Raw genomic sequence first — 16,875 nt, 5'->3', positions numbered from 1 at the left:
AAAATAGGATAAGAAAAAGGCAGAAGTAAGGAAACAGAAATTAGAAGCATTTAAATTTTGACACCTCAAAAATACCCTGACAAACAGCTCATTTTAACAGTGCTTTTTATTATTCCACATTAGAAACTGCGAGATAAGACAAAAGCTTAAGATAACATTTCCCTTTAATTGATTTTACCAGTAAAGTACAGAGGTAAGGCTGTTTACTACATCTATGTAAAGCCTTCCTTCAAAGGTGCACAACAATCTGGCATTCCTGATTTGTAAATGTACATGTTTTGATGCACAAGCTTCGTTCAGCTGTTCATTCCCCAGACACTCAAGCTGCCCTTCATTCCTCTGCACACAACCCCTCCCAGAGTAGTGCACTGCAGGATGGATGTGGATAGCTGTCACCCACAGAGCGCTGCACGGCCAGCCACATCAGCCCCCAGAAAAGCACCAGGTAGCATATAAATCATAATCCTATGTGTGAGTCAGGGTGGGTAAAGGGGTGATGAAGGATCCAGTTATTGCTGTAAGAATGCTGCAGAGAAAGGCATTTATTTTCACAGTGCAACCATTACAAGAACATTCTTGAATACAAACGCTACTCAAGCAGTGACTCTGGCACGCACAACATATATGTAGCTGCAGATACAACAAAATACAAATTTCTGAATATTTTTATACCTGTGACTAACATATACCGACACACAATTAACACCTGGGAAAATAAGTGGCTGTTTAAAGTATAACAGGCAAAGCAAAGCTCAGCCCTATCCCTGCAGCATATGGACATTCAATTACCTTTAAGGCAGTTGTGACTGTTTGCTCAGCAGCTGCTGGAAATGAGCTCTGATTGGTAATGACCTACAAATTTTAAAGTAATTGTTAATAGTCAACATTCAACAAATTATTAGAATCCATAATATTTAATCTTAGTTTAAAGCATACCAAGTTATCTTTAGTAATGAGTGGTTTACATAGGTTTAGATAACCGTCAAATGGGCTTTATACAAACAGAATTTTCAAGGCAGCTGTATCAGGCCTTTGCTCTCAGATTTCCTACGGGCTCTGCTTCTGCCTTCCCAAAGGAATGATTCAATTGCGTTCAACTGAAATTTAGCCAAAGGGTTAACAGGACCTGAATAAAAATTAGTGGTATCTTCTCCCACTGTGAAGTATAGAATTGATGGAGAAATATACAAGCAGCTCTACAGCAAATATTTGAAAGAATGGTTGTTCTTTCTCAGTATTGTGACTATTATAATACCACTTGCTAAACAGCTGTTTATGTACAGCTATGATATTAGAATTAAAACTCAAAGAATGATCTACCAATTTCCTTACAGCTATGAACCCGCCACACAACAGTATTTTTAAGCCAGATAAATACTGAAATCAGAGACTGAATCATATCAGATCTCCCAACACTCAGGCACATGAGGTTCATTACTAAATACATCAGAGAAAGCAGACTTAAAACTTGATCTACCATCTGTTTGCAAAATCCAAGCAAATTTTATAGGCTTTTCAGCATTTTTAAATATTCTCTAAACATGTCCACAGTCAAGAGTACTCATGATCTCTTTTTTTCTAATCAGGCTAGGATTTAAACACAATTAACTACACTATAACCACGGTATCTGTTTGCTTTAACATACAGAGACTGTAGGCATCACTAAGCCAGTAAACTGGAATTATTCATAACTGTGCTTATTCCTGAAAACAATGCCAGGCCAGACTTTGGTAACAGGAACAACGGATGGCAATATTTGTGATGTGCTGCTTTTCCTGATTTCATACTTTCCTTCCCCTTTTCAGTTTGGCCACAACTCTGGGAAAGCAGTGAGGGTCTTCTGAGAAAGATAAGCTTAGGCTGGGGCAAGTGTTATCAGGCTGACCAGAAGAAAGACAGAGCTTACTTGATAAGGAAAAACATAAAGAGCCCAGTTGTTCAGATTCACAAAACAATGGCTGTGAAACGTGATTATTCTCTATAAACTTATTTTTCACTCCTAATACTAACAATTTGTCACAAAGCAGAGGGCCAACCAATTCATATCAGCTAATGGGAGAATATGCGTACAATACAGCAAAGAAGTTAACCTTACAGCAAGAAAAGAAATACCAAGGAAGCCTACCTTCAGAACCGACTGGTGCAGTTTGTATAGAGAATTAACTACGGCCACGTTCCTCCTCTGTCCCTCTGTGAGTGGTCCAATCACCTGGCTGGCATCTCCTTGTGTAGACAGCTGCAGTGATTGCAGAAGTTGTTAGAACAGTACCAACCATTTAAACAGTGCATCGCCACAAAATTATACTTAACCAAACTTAGACCATGGCTGAAAGCTATAGGTCTTCCGTAGCAATGCTCTTCCATTTAACTCTCGTCTTGATTTAAATTATTTTCAGCTCCAGATAATACAAACTGAACAACACGTACAGGAACCATGAGAGACTGTTGTCCCAGCTCCCAAACCACAACGCTTAGACCCAGATCTTTTAGAGATCCCTGGTCCCAGCATAACTTCAACATTATAATCTAAGAGTCAGGTGAAGTCATCTACCCGAGGATGTAGTATAAACTAGCAGCAGCAGAGCTGAAAAGGGTATGCTTTCCTATATACCCTCAGTCCTTACTTCTGACAACTATTCAAGCATATCCTTAGAAACTCTGTTTCTTTAAATAGATGGCTTACAGCTTTGTACATATTAGTGTCTTGTAAATGAACACAAGGATAGAACTGCAAGGACTAAAATTGCTAATCCTGTCATTAAAAAGAGTGCAATCCATGAATCTTCAAGCAAAAATAAATAAAAAAAAAAGGTATTTCTTCATATTTAGACTCCATAAAGCCTGCATCTTTTACCATTACCACAGAAATCAAAGTTCCAGACTGATACATAAATAGCAATTAACTACAGAACAGTCCCGTAAGGATACCACAGCATATGTTTATAATTTAAAATAAAAATAAATTCTAATTGGGAAAGAAATAGAAATCTTCTTGTGCACTGAAAGCTGCAGAAGCACAAAGAATTGACAAAAGGCTATGTGAATTCTAGAAGTATGTCTAAATATTACAGCAAGAATAGCTATTAATAGAAGGCCTTACAGAGAGATCTGACTAGTTATCTATATTTCAGATACGAAATTATCCTCCAGGAAACTCCTGAAGATGCCTAGCTCCAGAATTGTCTCAGTGAAAATACATTCAACTCAGTGAACAAGTCATTAAGAGACTTTCATGAAGTGTGTTTTTAAACACAACTGTAGGTCCTACAGAAAACTCCTAAACTAAAATTAAATATACTAACAGTTGTTTAGAACACAAGAACAAACATTACATAAGAATTTTTAAGTTACGAGAAACAGTGAATCTTTACTAGTGAAAAACTATCCCTGAACTCCCCATAGCTTCCATTCAGCACAGACACAGAGAGCATGAAAGCTAAGTCATCTAATATTTGCCAGCACTGCTAATAATGAAGTTTTAGACAAGTTCTTGCAAGCAGATGGAAACTCAAACTTACTCACAACACTACGGTGACAATATCAGTTCATTTCCCTGGGAGTATTTCAGGATAAATAGGTTTCTGAGGCCTTTCAGAGGGAAAAATCTTTTCCAACCTATCTTTAATTATTTGACATCAGAATGCATCTTTAAACTACCTGACAAATATATCATCTCAGCATCTTCCTGCTTCCTGATGAGAACAGCCACGTGAGCTACATACATCTGTGTTTCTTTCCTGATATTTCGATTTGACAGACCTAAACGGTCCTAAGAATTCTGCTTCTCATGCTTACAGCTTCACAGACTGATAACGAAACAGTTGTGCATGGAAACAGCCTGTCCACCCAGCTGACCATCCTCTCAGACACAAATAACATTCTTTCCCCACACCTTTTTTAAGCACCGTATGGACTATTCATGTGAATTTTTGCACATTTACAACTAGTAAACATAAAAGACATTAGTAAGACAGTAAAATTTTACATCCTTGTCACTTTAATTTCAGTTCCTCAAAGTCTATTGTAAAGGTTTCACAACTTCCTCTTCTCAGACGTTATGACATTTTCTTAGACATTAGACTGTGTCTCTTCTGCTGGTGAAAAAGCTTAACTGATAACTAAAACCAATAACAAGGGCAAACAAAACCCTCCTGCAGCAACAAGCAACTCTCACAGTCAGCAATAATGCACAACGGCTTCACAGGCAAAGTCTGAAAATGCCTTGAAAGCAACCATTTCTAAACAATTTCTAAAACTGCTTGCCATATTATATTCCCTTAAATTAATCAAACTGAACTTTGACAGCGAGATGTGTTGATCGCTTGTTTATCATAAAATCACTGGTCCAAAACAAACGGGCTTGGAAAACTTGATTCTTGTAAGGAGCAGTAGGAACTGGGCAGCACAGGGCTCCCTAGGACCACTTCCTCTGAAAGTGTGCCATGAGAACACCTGGTACTTACATGGGCAGGGGTGCCCTACCATCATGGGCACACATGGTGCCTACATGGATAGGTGTGCCCCACCACTACAGAAGAAGTCTCAGGTGGTGGTTCCCATCTCTTGCTGCCACCACAATGATTTCTATGACCTTGCCTTGAGGCAAGAAGGTTCGGCACTGACTCTGTCCAAAAGGGTTCATGTACATACACTGTCACTGCCATGTACCTGGATTGCGGGTAGTTTATCATTAATCCAATATTTCAATGCCTCAGACTGAATTCTTGACACCTCTAATATCTATTGTACAATCATGCATCCAGGTAGGAAAATGCTATCATTATGTCTCCCCAGTTCCAACAAACCATGCTTATGCTGGCCCATTTAGTTTGGACACAAATCACCCCTCAGTTTATTTACTGTCACACCAGGTTTTATCAATGATACACATTCATCACTCTCATTTATACAGCAAGTACTTTTGAAGTTCAGTGCAGAACACAGCTTATGCATTTAAGCCCAGTGGTAATATAACTCTTCTGTTATCTGCCCACTGGGGATTGCACTATGAAAATAGGTTAAGTCAAGTAAGCGTGAAGCCTAACCACATCCACTCTGATGAAAGACACAGTCAAAGGGCCTTCTTTTTTATGATAGCACTAGAGACAGAATGTGGTGTCTTTTTAATCAGTTAGGTTTATCCAGAAATGTAGAAGGCCAGAGGGGTGAATTCATGCTCAGCAGAAACAGGGAGGACAGGAGGGGTGACAATTCAAAATCATAATCTGTTTTGGGAAAGAAACAATTAAGAGACAAAGCGTAGCTGAAGGACCAGATCCCATCTCTAGGGAACTGTCAGTCACTCTGGGAGTTAGTTCAGCTTGAGGCTGCTAACTGAAACAGGAAAAGAAGCTCTGCTGAAGCCAGACCTAAATGAGCAGTAAGAACAAGGACTGTAACTGTTCCACTCCTCTGTATTTGTCTTTAAGTATAGCAACTGATTTCTTACACTCTTCACTTTAGTTGGGTAAATTGTTTCTGCTTTTACCTCAAACCCTGTCTACTATTTACAACAATCATGGGCAGCAAAGCACAGGCACCCTATGCCCCAGGCAAGCAGCAATTTTACAATGGGTTACATCTGCATGAGCTCCCTTTGCCAGCATCAGCTACCAGCACCCCTTTGCATAGACCTGCTTTGGAAATATGTCTTGAAAATAACTAGACCTGGATTTTACGTTTTCTATGTTTAATACCTAAGTACAGACATACAATTTGACAGCATGGATTGGATCTCACATGTTGAGACGTGCTGTGATGAGATTCCTTTGGGTTTAAATTCTTGTTTTCACCATGAAGCAGTGAATGCAGAATTCAGATTGAAAAAATCATTTCTCCCTTGAGTTATAAAAACCCACTGAGTTTGTCTTTTCTTGTAGAAAAACTCAGACTATTGATACATCTTTTCCTGTAATTTGTTTAGTGTTTCAAAGTGACTAAGTTCCCCTCTTCCAACAGGTGGCAGCTCCGAAGAGACACTGATTTGTGAGCTGGTTTGTTACCATTCCCTTCACAGACTAAACATTCTGTGAAAAAGTTCAGTTTCACACTAACTGAGATCCTGCGTGCATCCCTATTGACAGTTTTGGAGAACTCCATTTATTCTCTACTCCAAAACAGCCTCAGCAAACCCACTCTCTAAAGAGCAGGAATTAGCATCATAATTCAAGAGTACAGAGAAGATCTTAAATCAAAATAAGACAAAAGTAGCGCCGCTGTAACTCTAGTATCACAAGACTAATGTGTTTTGATAGCACAAATTGAACTCCAATTGTCAAGCTGACATTTGCAAGAATAAATACATTCCTAATAGAAGCAGCTGATGTGGCCATACCTCTGGCAGAAAGCAATCAATCCATCTGGTACCTGGCCTCCTGCCTGATCATAACAACTTAAAAAGCACAGAATCCATTTACAGAATTTCTGAGTCAATAGGGCTTGGCCCTGGATTTCTCCCATAAGCTACAAATAATTGGGATGATTTACTGTTAGGTTTAATGCTTTCCATATGGCAGAAGGAGTCTTTTACAATCTCTTTCCACCTAAGAAACACAAGTGTTTACCAGAATCAGTTTCCTATTTTTTGTAAAATCATGACACCGTCAGCAGAAGAATACCTCACAATGTGAACTCCACTGGCTGTGTCACCTATTGGCTACTTAGAGGATAATCTGCAAAAAGAAGAGTCATAATTCAGAGGTTCAAAGTGTAGGATTTGAACAAATGTTGGGGCATTTGAGGTCCTTGACAGAGACAGATAAAATAAAACCAATGTTCTGCCCTAAAAAAACCCCAAACCACCAAAACCAACCAAACACACAAAAATCCCACAACAAATAAACAAAGAAGGAAAACCAACTAAAATGTAAGAATTTAAGAATAAGTCATAAATAAGAATTTATGTATTGGGAATGACTTCTAATATTTGCAAGAAGAAATATTTCAATAGGTGAGGAAAGCTGTGAGTTCAGGCAATAACCTAATATGTACATAAACCCATATATATTGCACTATATTGCACCCTCAGGGCATTCTTACAGCTTCCAGAATCTCTCTTTTTTTTTTTTTTCTATTTTTTTTAAATTTTGTACTGTAAAAAAGCAGCTTCGTGGTGAAGCTTTGGTCAAAATCTTTTACCAAATGCTACCATTATTTTGGGAAGAAAAATTTAAGGGGACTGTTAAGTCCTTGACCAAGAAAGAAGACCAAACATCACGCTCACACTATTCATGCTAGAGTAACAGCAACTGTCAAATTGCTCCCTCAGGGGTATTTCTGTTCTGTTTTGTTTTTCATTCCTTCCTTAGTATTTTCAAAATCGGAAGAAATGGAAGGAAAACAGCAAATGGTCTTTCTGTAGCAGGAAAGATCGATCTCTAAACCTTTGAATTACCTGAGAAGAAAAGCACTGTACAAATAATCAAAAGTAAGTAATGGTTCATTGTCCTTAAATACTGAGATGCTTTAAAACAACTCTGCTATCAGAAAGCACCTAACCCAGTTCCTTTAAGTAATCTCAGAGAATCCTAAGCCTGAACCACTCAGAATCATTTCTCAACTTTCAAAAACTATGGCCCTTGTATTTGACAGTTTTTCAGACTCAGGTTTACCCAGCTAGCCCAAGTCTGAGAAAGATTTCAAGGATAATGTGTGTTGATCCTGATGCCTCTGACTGTAAGAGTGTACTGAATTTTTCATGCTTGCCAAATGAATGTGTGAATGCGTAATTATATTTTATATGTCATCCCAATAGCTCTTGGTCTCAACCAACTACTGAGAATGCACCTTCAGAAGTGAAGAGCAGGTATCCATCCCCAAGACATATGAGATGGGTCCAACATGATGGGGTGATATTCACCTACACATAAAAAATGTAATTAGCTTATTTAATTGCCATCTGCCTTTTTTTTGTATCACATCCAGGCATTAGCTGAGATTAGAATACTTCTACCCTGCAGAAGGTTATAAATGAGCTTTACATTGTCGAGTTCTAATTAGAGTTGATCCAAAACTGCAAAATTCCAAAGCCATTACCATATCAACATACATATAACTAAATCTATTTTTGAATCACAGAATTTAATTTGGTATGAAATAACTTAGATATAACGCACTATAACAAAATACTGTGCAGGTTTTTGCAATCTTGCTTTTTCTACTTGTTAGTAGAATTACATGCTAGATCTAAAGATGTCTTTTAAACACTTTCCCAGAAAGATAAAATGAAGTACATTCACTCTCAAAACCAGCCTTTAATGCTTGGATGATTTTTTTCTGGAGTTTAGCCAGTATCTCTTTATAAAAAAAAAGCAAAGAATCACACATTTGTTATGTGAGTCACGATCTAACCGGCAAAAGACAACACGAGAATGAAGAAAATGTTTCATGAAGTTATTTTTTAATGCAACTTTCTCCTCTAGATTTTTTCCATTTTTAAGTTTACATACTTTTTAAAGTGACTTATCAGCTAGACATTCCTATGTATTCTCTGACCAATATAACCAGCTTCCTAATGACTGTTTAAACAAAACTCTTCTGAGCTTTCCATTAAAAAAAGTAATTACAAAACCTTAACTGACTTATTAGTTCTAAATTAGACCTACTGCCATCTTTAGCTTTTATTACAGTACAGTGAAATAGTAATTATTCTGAAATTATTTTCGTATATAATAGCCTCCCACATATTCTATTTAAATACCTATTAATGAATTCTTTTAATGTGCTAAATATTGAATTCATATGTTGGGGGTCTCTCATTAAAATAGCATAGATACAAGTTTTTCAATGACAGTAACACCATGTCTTCAACATACTGGTATAACACAATTAATTCACATTATCTCCAAAAGATGTGAGGAAAACACGATCCTTCACCTAACTCACACCATTGTAACAGACCCGTTATTTACAGAAAACCTTTCCCAAAGTGTCATTTCACTACAGTTCTTGATGATTTGTGAGCCTATTCCGTTTCATACTTCCATCCAAAGTTCACAATATTCGACATTTAGACAGGAGGACTAGATACATTTCCCTGGAACTGTCAGACAAATCTCATTGTTAGAAGATGTCCTGAATAGTGATTCACCCACAAACGAAAGCTCACAATTCAGTAACACCACCTAATCTGAGACATGAATTCTTATAAGATCACATAGTAAAAAGGGCAATCAGAAATTCATTTTATATCATTACAATGAGAATTCATCGTGCTTTTCAATTCAAAACTATCATAGGTCTCACAAATTTGATCGAGTTTAAATCTGGTGCCAAAATTCCAGTGTATGAACAGGATCTTCCCTTCACCAGAAGAATCTGATTCCAGGAAATCTTTTCTCTCTCCCTCTCCACCCAGTTGCCCCTACTTTGTTCAATTATTCAGCTAGTTAAATTTAGCTATGTCAGGTAAGAGGATGGTGGTCAAAAAAACAATGCAGATACCCCAGATCTCATAGTTACATCAGTAAAGATCAGTAAACATCCTAAAGGAGATGCAGCTCCCATCCATTTTCTTGCTACTATAGCATATTTCATTTGGAAAACTTGCATAAATTAAATGACAAAAACAGTATATATGGCTGGTGTAAGGTATGTTTCTCCTTAGGAATATGTATGACTAAAGCCAACCCAACAAATGCTTTCATCCATAAGTAAGGCCTTAATATTTTTACATTTCTCTAAGAAGAAACCAGAATTATAGCCCTCTTACAGCAACATCTTTCTTTCTTGCAACAGAGTATGGGTATTTTTCCTTGCTACTGGACAGACAGGGGCACAGTCAATGAAGAATCGATGAAGTCCACCCCTCTGCCTTTTTCTAGTCAACCCTAAGTATAGATTGAAAGATTCAGAAAATATTCCTATCTCCATGACACTCAGAGAAAACTAAGAACTGATGCTTCTCATCTAACTGTCATATCATTTTTTATTTATCATTTTAGCTTTTAAATCTCATTTTCCCTTGCATTCTTGCTTTTCTGAACATTTTCACTGATTGAACCAAAACGTTTCAATACAGTCTCTGGATCAGTTATAATACACTTAGCCTTTTAGATTCTGGACAAAAATATGCCATTCATATTGCTCATCATCTAAATAACCCACTGAAAACAGCTTATTTAAAACTTCATTCCGCTGATCAAGCATGACAGACACTTTTTCTTCTATAAATGACATTATGAAAATTCCTTGTAAAGATGCTGTCTCTTTCTCACCTCAGAGTTTAAGCTGAATCAATTGTTGTTTTCCTATTCCACCTGGCACTCTAGCATTTTCTTTCCTCATACTTTTTATTGCAACAAGGTTTACAAGGCAAAGGAGAAGCATTAATAAATTAGAGGTTGTTTTTAAACAGTAAAAATAAAACCCAAAATCACAGCACATTTAATTGTAATCTCAGGAAGAGAGATCCTGGAATATCTGTGAAGCCATGGCATGATAGAATTATGCTTCCAAAACTATGCCACCAAAAGCAAACAGCAGACTGTTTGCTATTGACTATATCAGATGAACCATAAACCCACAAAGAAATATCAAGACTCATCTGCCACAATATCACAAATCGTTATGATGACGGGATGGATGTGCAGAAAGTTGAGATCTATTTTAAACCTCAGTAATTACAAAGTAGTTTTGAAACATACTCAAAGGATAAGAAGATAAAATCTTCCTTTTTGAAGAAAATTTGAAAGACAAAAATAAATTTTCTAGCTGTGAGAAGAACATGTGCTGTTTTCACACAGTTTGCCCCTTTAAACTCAAAAAATCTCCCAAATAATCTATTCCAACCCATTCTGAATGGCTAGCTAGGGGACCAGAGACATTTAATCAGGAGATATTAACTCTGAATATCTACTAGAAGTGGAAAACTGAGAAGATCATTATGGGCAACTGCAAAAGATTAAGCCACCCAAGCAGCGTTAAAGAACACAACAGTAGCTGATGATGTAAGTAATGCAGAATTTGGAATCTTGCACCTGCAAATCACGAGTTCAAATATTAACTGGATTGAAGGACAATGAGAGATGAATTGCTTGTCTCACTTTCAGCTCTAGTGCAAAATGAGCATTTATCAAAGTCCTTGTAATATATCATGGACTGACAATCTTACTTGAAGCCTCAGGAAGGAGACCTGTGATTGAAAAGGTCTGAGAGAAGAGAAAATCATCTTTAGAAATGATTCCTACAGAGCAGAGACAGAGCACAATGGCAGGATAATGCACTGAGCCATACAAGTTTTGTGGGCAACACTAAAAATAATTTAAGAACAACTGCAGAGAGCTGACTTTCCATTGTATATATTTTGATGCTAATCTTATGTAATGCATTTGGTGCTGATCAGCATTACAAAGATCTGTGCTCTAAAAATATCTGAACATGACAGATAGATAGATGCTCCTCAGCCTATATCTCCATCCATTACATTCACTAAAAATAGAATATTAAATTACAGAAGGGGTTGGTTGCACTGGCATCCAAAAAGATGTCATCTGAGTTGGCTCAAAGAAATAAGTGGCTACCCGAGGGAAGTGCTGAACTCCTGAAAAGAGTTAATACCCAAGAGTTTTCTTGCACCCCTTCAGCAGTATTTGGTGTTACCAACTAGTCACAACACCACAGACAACTGTGCTCTTTTCAAGGTTTTCAGTGCTATTTGAAAGTAAGTCGGGTCCGGCTGACAAGCGTTACAGACAGAAAAACATGTTTAGAAAAGCATATCCTTTGAAGCTCTGGCAATCTAAGAAAATCTGAAGACCAAAAGCAATGTTCCTATAGAAGCATTTCCTAACTTTTGCCTTACAGAGATTTATTTACATCTGAAATAAGAAAGTATGATTCCAGATGCAAGAAAAATATCACCCTGATGTGTCAGCGTTTTAAGCTTCCTCTTGAACAGATTTTGCATGTTGCTCTCATTCAGACTCATTCACATACTGGCTACACCCATAGCAGTAAATTGAACAGCACCGGGAAAGGTTCCTGCATCTGGCACATGAACATCTGTACTGCTAAGCTGGTAGGGCAGTCATTAGCAAGTTTGTGGCCTGCACCAACAACTCCTCTCCCAAATAATCTCCATCCACGGCTCAGGAGAGGCAATAGTGCAGAGGCTGTGCCCAGCAGGACACTGGCAGGCAGCCACATGCTCTGGGGAAGAGAAGCCCTGACAGCCGCAAGGCAGGCTGCCCTGCACATGTTGGCCATGGTGCCCAGCCCTGTTCTGGCACCTGCTGCTCACTAGCACAGACAGTACTGTTAGTCCCATGTTGGAGACTGAGAGGGTTCACAGCTAAGATGGCAAATTAAGTCCTGAGTGTCAGTCATAAACCTTTACTGACCTTGTACTCTCAACTGAGAGGCAGACATTAGCATAAACATCAGGGTGACAGTGTGAAGCAATTTAATACACAGCCTTTCTGCAGCTAGAAGAGACGTGCTTGGCTGGTCCTTGAAGTTAGGCCAGCACTACTCAGAACAAGCCTCAATGATACAAATTTGCCTTCAGACAAGATGAGACCAAGCTCATTTATTTACTCACGTTTACTGTTCTGAGGGCAGTTACATGTTTTTCTTTCCACACCTATATGCTGCCTTAAAACCAAATACAGACCACTTGGGGACAGAGTGATGAGGATACATCAGCATTTGACTCCAATGGAAGGGTTCAAACAACAATGAACTGTTAAGGTTTTCTACTTCCTATGCTCTTTTTTGGTATTTAGGTTTTCAAACAATAATGCACTAAAAAATCTATCATCAAGTACGTATTACTCATGACAGATAATACTTTACAATAACGTAGTCCCAGTTACAATATTTAGTACCAGTTACTGAAAAGTAGACCTCAGTAAACCCTCAGAATAAATAAAGTTTAGAAATGGAGCACCTCCCGTATGAAGACAGGCTGAGGAAGTTGGGGCTGTTCAGCCTGGAGAAGAGAAGGCTGCGTGAAGACCTCATAGCAGCCTTCCAGTATCTGAAGGGGGCTTATAGGGATGCTGGGGAGAGACTCTTCGTTAGGGACTGTAGTGACAGGACAAGGGGTAACAGGTTCAAACTTAAACAGGGGAAGTTTAGATTGGATATAAGGAGGAAATTCTTTCCCGTTACGGTGGTGAGGCACTGGAATGGGTTGCCCAGGGAGGTTGTGAGTGCTCCATCCTTGGCGGTGTTCAAGGCCAGGTTGGATGAAGCCTTGTGTGGGATGGTTAATGTGAGGTGTCCCTGCCAATGGCAGGGGATTGGAACTGGATGATCTTGAGGTCCTTTCCAACCCTAACTATTCTATGATTCTATGATTCTAAATAATGTATAATAGTTTTAATCATAGAATTTTAATGTCAGAATCACTTTGCATTTAAACATTAATCCAATTAGATATTCAGAATTGTTTTACAAGACCTGAAATCCAGTTTCACCATTGCATTGAAAAACAATACCAGGCAAAATCAAAGCTTCTCAGTTACTTCCCAAGAACCTTTTTGTACTTGGCAGAGTACCTGCATATTACTTCTTCTGTTAATGCTCTAGTGCTCTGTGACTGGTACACTTTCTAAAACCATGTATAACATTACATAACTCAGATATATTGTTAAGTAAATGCAAATAGATCTCAATATACCACTGAGATCCAGGGTAGTGAGAAAGAGGCTGACTACTCTCTATCTATGCTGACTTCTCCCCTCAAAATAACCCAGAATCTAAAAACTTCATTCACCAAAGAAAAGCCATACAGATTTCTTTGTGTCCCAAGTGTATAGTGGTCCACTGCTCATGAGATCAGAATAGCACATTCTCTCTCATTTTGCCTTCTGATATCTCTGGTACCAGAGGTCTTCCATCTGTGCATCAATGTCCTACCCTTTGAGGATATGGGACAATTATATGAACCTTGGTGTGGGGAGTCTAATTTTTGAGGCACTTATGTCTTTTCTTCAACCTCAAGATTCACTTCTACTACTGGGTCTTTGGCAATTTAACTTTGAAAATTTAACTTCGAATGGTTAAAGAGTATAGATTTAGATTAGATATTGGGAAGAAGCTCTTCACTATGAGGGTGGTGAGGCCCTGACACAGGGTGCCCAGAGAAGCCGTGGCTGCCCCATCCCTGGCAGTGTTCAAGGCCAGGCTGGAGGGGGCTTTGAGCAACCTGCTCTAGTGGAAGGTGTCCCTGCTCGTGGCAGGGGAGTTGGAACTGTATGAGCTTTAAGGTTCCTTCCAACCCAAACCATTCTGTGATCCTATGAAATATATAAAATACACAAAGTGTTACTTCATGGTTTTTTAAGGAGGTCGGGAAAGAATTCTTCAAAATGCCAGGAAGGCCCGCGCTCTTTGTAGAGTGCTTAAAAATTTCCAAGTGGCTTACACTGGGTGAACCTGGTATCAAAAAGTCCCACAACCACTGCCCAGGATAAAATCCTCATGAGAAGCCAAGCGTCCATCATGACGCTTGAAGGTGAAGGATAGATCAGTAGCTCTCCCAGAGCTCCGCCCAGAGCCTGTATTTCAGGCCTCCACTTCATTTGTCAGCTTCTGTGAGATGTACGACACAAGTCCGACCACATTTAGTTAAGGGAGTAAAAAATAAAATTCAAAACCGCTATTTCCTTCCTCCCTCATTACACCCACTCTCCTTCTCCATCTTCTGAGTGCTTCCTCTTCATGATTGCTTACAAGTCTGACAGTGGGAAAGATCTCCATTATATCATCTGCCTGCAGCCTCTTGTCTGTTGGAAAGATCCCTTCTTTAGACAAACTTCTCTGAAACATATTATTCCATAAAATACAATATTCCATATTTAGGAACCTCTCTAATTATAGGCAATCACAGCTCCCACTGATTTTAGCCTTATCTACCCTAACCTTCAGATAAGTCTGCCTCGTATGATATGGCCATGCAGATTCTTGCTTTGCCTGTACTTCAAGAAGACATGAATTTGCTCTGCTCATACTCCAGGCTGAATGAGTGTGCTATACTCAGCAAGGTTCCAAGGCTGAGCTGGTCACCCTGGCTTGAAGTGGAGCTAAGATGTGCCCTGCCATCTGGGAGCACAGCAGAGTGAGTCTGCGTTTGCCTAAATCATATCATATATCCACATACAAAAACGGTTTTAATTTGATCCACTAGAAGTTGCCAGCATAATCACCCCACCTGCTATTGAAAAGCAAGTGGGCAAATTGATTTTTACAAACCTGCCTCTTCAAATCATGCTTTGCTTGTTTATTGGCCAAAAGATACCAGGCCACTTTGTCTCTTACAGTGATGCTTTATAAGTCAGAGGAAGCAGCAAGACAGCCTCCACAAGAGAGGAAGGATTGCTGTGGGACTCTGATTGCAACTAATAGAGACAGTCTTGACAGGATGACTGTAACTCTATGGAGGAAACTAGTAGAGGTGTCCAGGTTCAAAAAGTAGTAAAATTGCATATTGTCTAAACAGCTGCATTTTCATGTTCATGGCACAACACATTTCATCTATGTGCATTTGGTGGGTGTGTTAGTGTATTTCAATCCACCCACATGACAAGCTGAGCAGAAATAGCACAAGAGAACATACAGTACTTACATTCAGGTAACTAAAATCATCACCATAAAAGCAGAAAGAATGCCACAAAAACCCCAACAATAAATATTGTTTGAAATAGTCCTTTGCTAGGAAGGGCTCTTCCTTCTTCAATCTCTATGAGGACAACTGATCTTGCAATAGATTTTTCTGGTTTTTGGCAAAACTATGCATTTTCGTAAACTTTCAGAGTGTTTAATCCTCAATGTTTCCTTACTTCCTTCTGCAAGACATCCAATTCTAAGTATCAGTAAGAGAAATAGCTCTAATTTAACAGGCAAACCAAAACATAATGATTATAAAGTTGCAACAAAGAGATTTTTAATTATGAGAGAAAACACATTTCCATTACCCTTAAAATTCAGTTTAGTAAATGACAAAACTACAGGTAATTAACAGAGGAAATACAGTTTTGTCTCACTTTCAATCCACAAGTGACTATCATTTTCATTTTTATACAAATAAATGAGAAATCTGATTTAAAGTAGCACATGAACAAAATCAAACACAAATTTAAAAGACTTCTGCAACCAACCAGGCATCTTTTCCAAAACTTGACAGCCAAAATCTGTTCACTTCTTATTATGGAAGATTACAGCAGAGCATTACCTTAGAGCAGTGGTCGTCAAAGTGGGGTGTGTGCATCACAGGTACTATGCAAGACAATCCACTGGGGTGCAGGAAGAAAATATCAGAACTTCAATAGTACATGTGTATAATTCATAAATAAATAGGGGGGTGCATGCTCAAAAAATTTATAGTGATGGGTATGCATGACCAAAAAACTTCAGAGACCACTACCCTAGAGGATCCTGCCATGCAATTACTGCTGCCATGTCAAAAGCAGCTAATGAAGATGTTGGTGAGATGCAAGCTCTCTTTTATACCTCTTCTTAACTCTCAGTTATATGAATGGGCAAAAATTTCTCTAGGGTACAGATCCATGAGCTCCTGTCTTTTGTTAAGCAGCATGGATTCTCAACCCCCCCCCACAATTACTCAACTTTTCTTTGTTTTCAGGAAACAGAGCTTACTGGTTTCTCATGAATCTCTTCCCTCCACTGTGCTTATTGTCAACATTTGATGAAAGAGCTAATATTCCTTATGTGGCCAGTTAAACAACATGTTGCATGTGTCAATCAAGACAGGTAATTTTAGGTATTTGCAAATGGGAATAGATGACCCTTCTGGAAACCACTTAAATCAAGGAGATAGCTTAGTGTTCTTTTTTGTCTGGGCTACTTCACTTGTATGAAAAAGTGGCTAGTGAACAAAATCTGGCTCAGTAAGCCCCTGTTTTGTTAAAAAG

At 38.5% G+C, this 16,875-nt stretch overlaps 1 protein-coding gene across 3 annotated transcripts in view; it reads right to left on the bottom strand.

Moving 5' to 3' along the window:
- Positions 1-16,875, bottom strand: part of COG5 (component of oligomeric golgi complex 5) — a 185,914-nt gene that overhangs the window by 23,595 nt on the left and 145,444 nt on the right. For 2 of the 3 annotated variants that reach the window (XM_065665918.1, XM_065665921.1), the window contains exons 15-16: positions 2,127-2,237; positions 790-852 (exon numbers count right to left, since the gene is read on the bottom strand). The exons of the other annotated variant lie outside the window; for it this stretch is intronic. In XM_065665918.1, coding sequence (XP_065521990.1) covers positions 790-852; positions 2,127-2,237 — 174 coding nt within the window. The remainder of the gene's footprint in view (positions 1-789; positions 853-2,126; positions 2,238-16,875) is intronic. 3 annotated transcript variants of the gene reach the window in all.

This window comes from Lathamus discolor, chromosome 1 (assembly GCF_037157495.1).
Source record: "Lathamus discolor isolate bLatDis1 chromosome 1, bLatDis1.hap1, whole genome shotgun sequence".
NCBI classification, from domain to species: Eukaryota; Metazoa; Chordata; class Aves; order Psittaciformes; family Psittacidae; genus Lathamus; species Lathamus discolor.
This window is presented reverse-complemented; position numbering and strand designations above follow the sequence as displayed.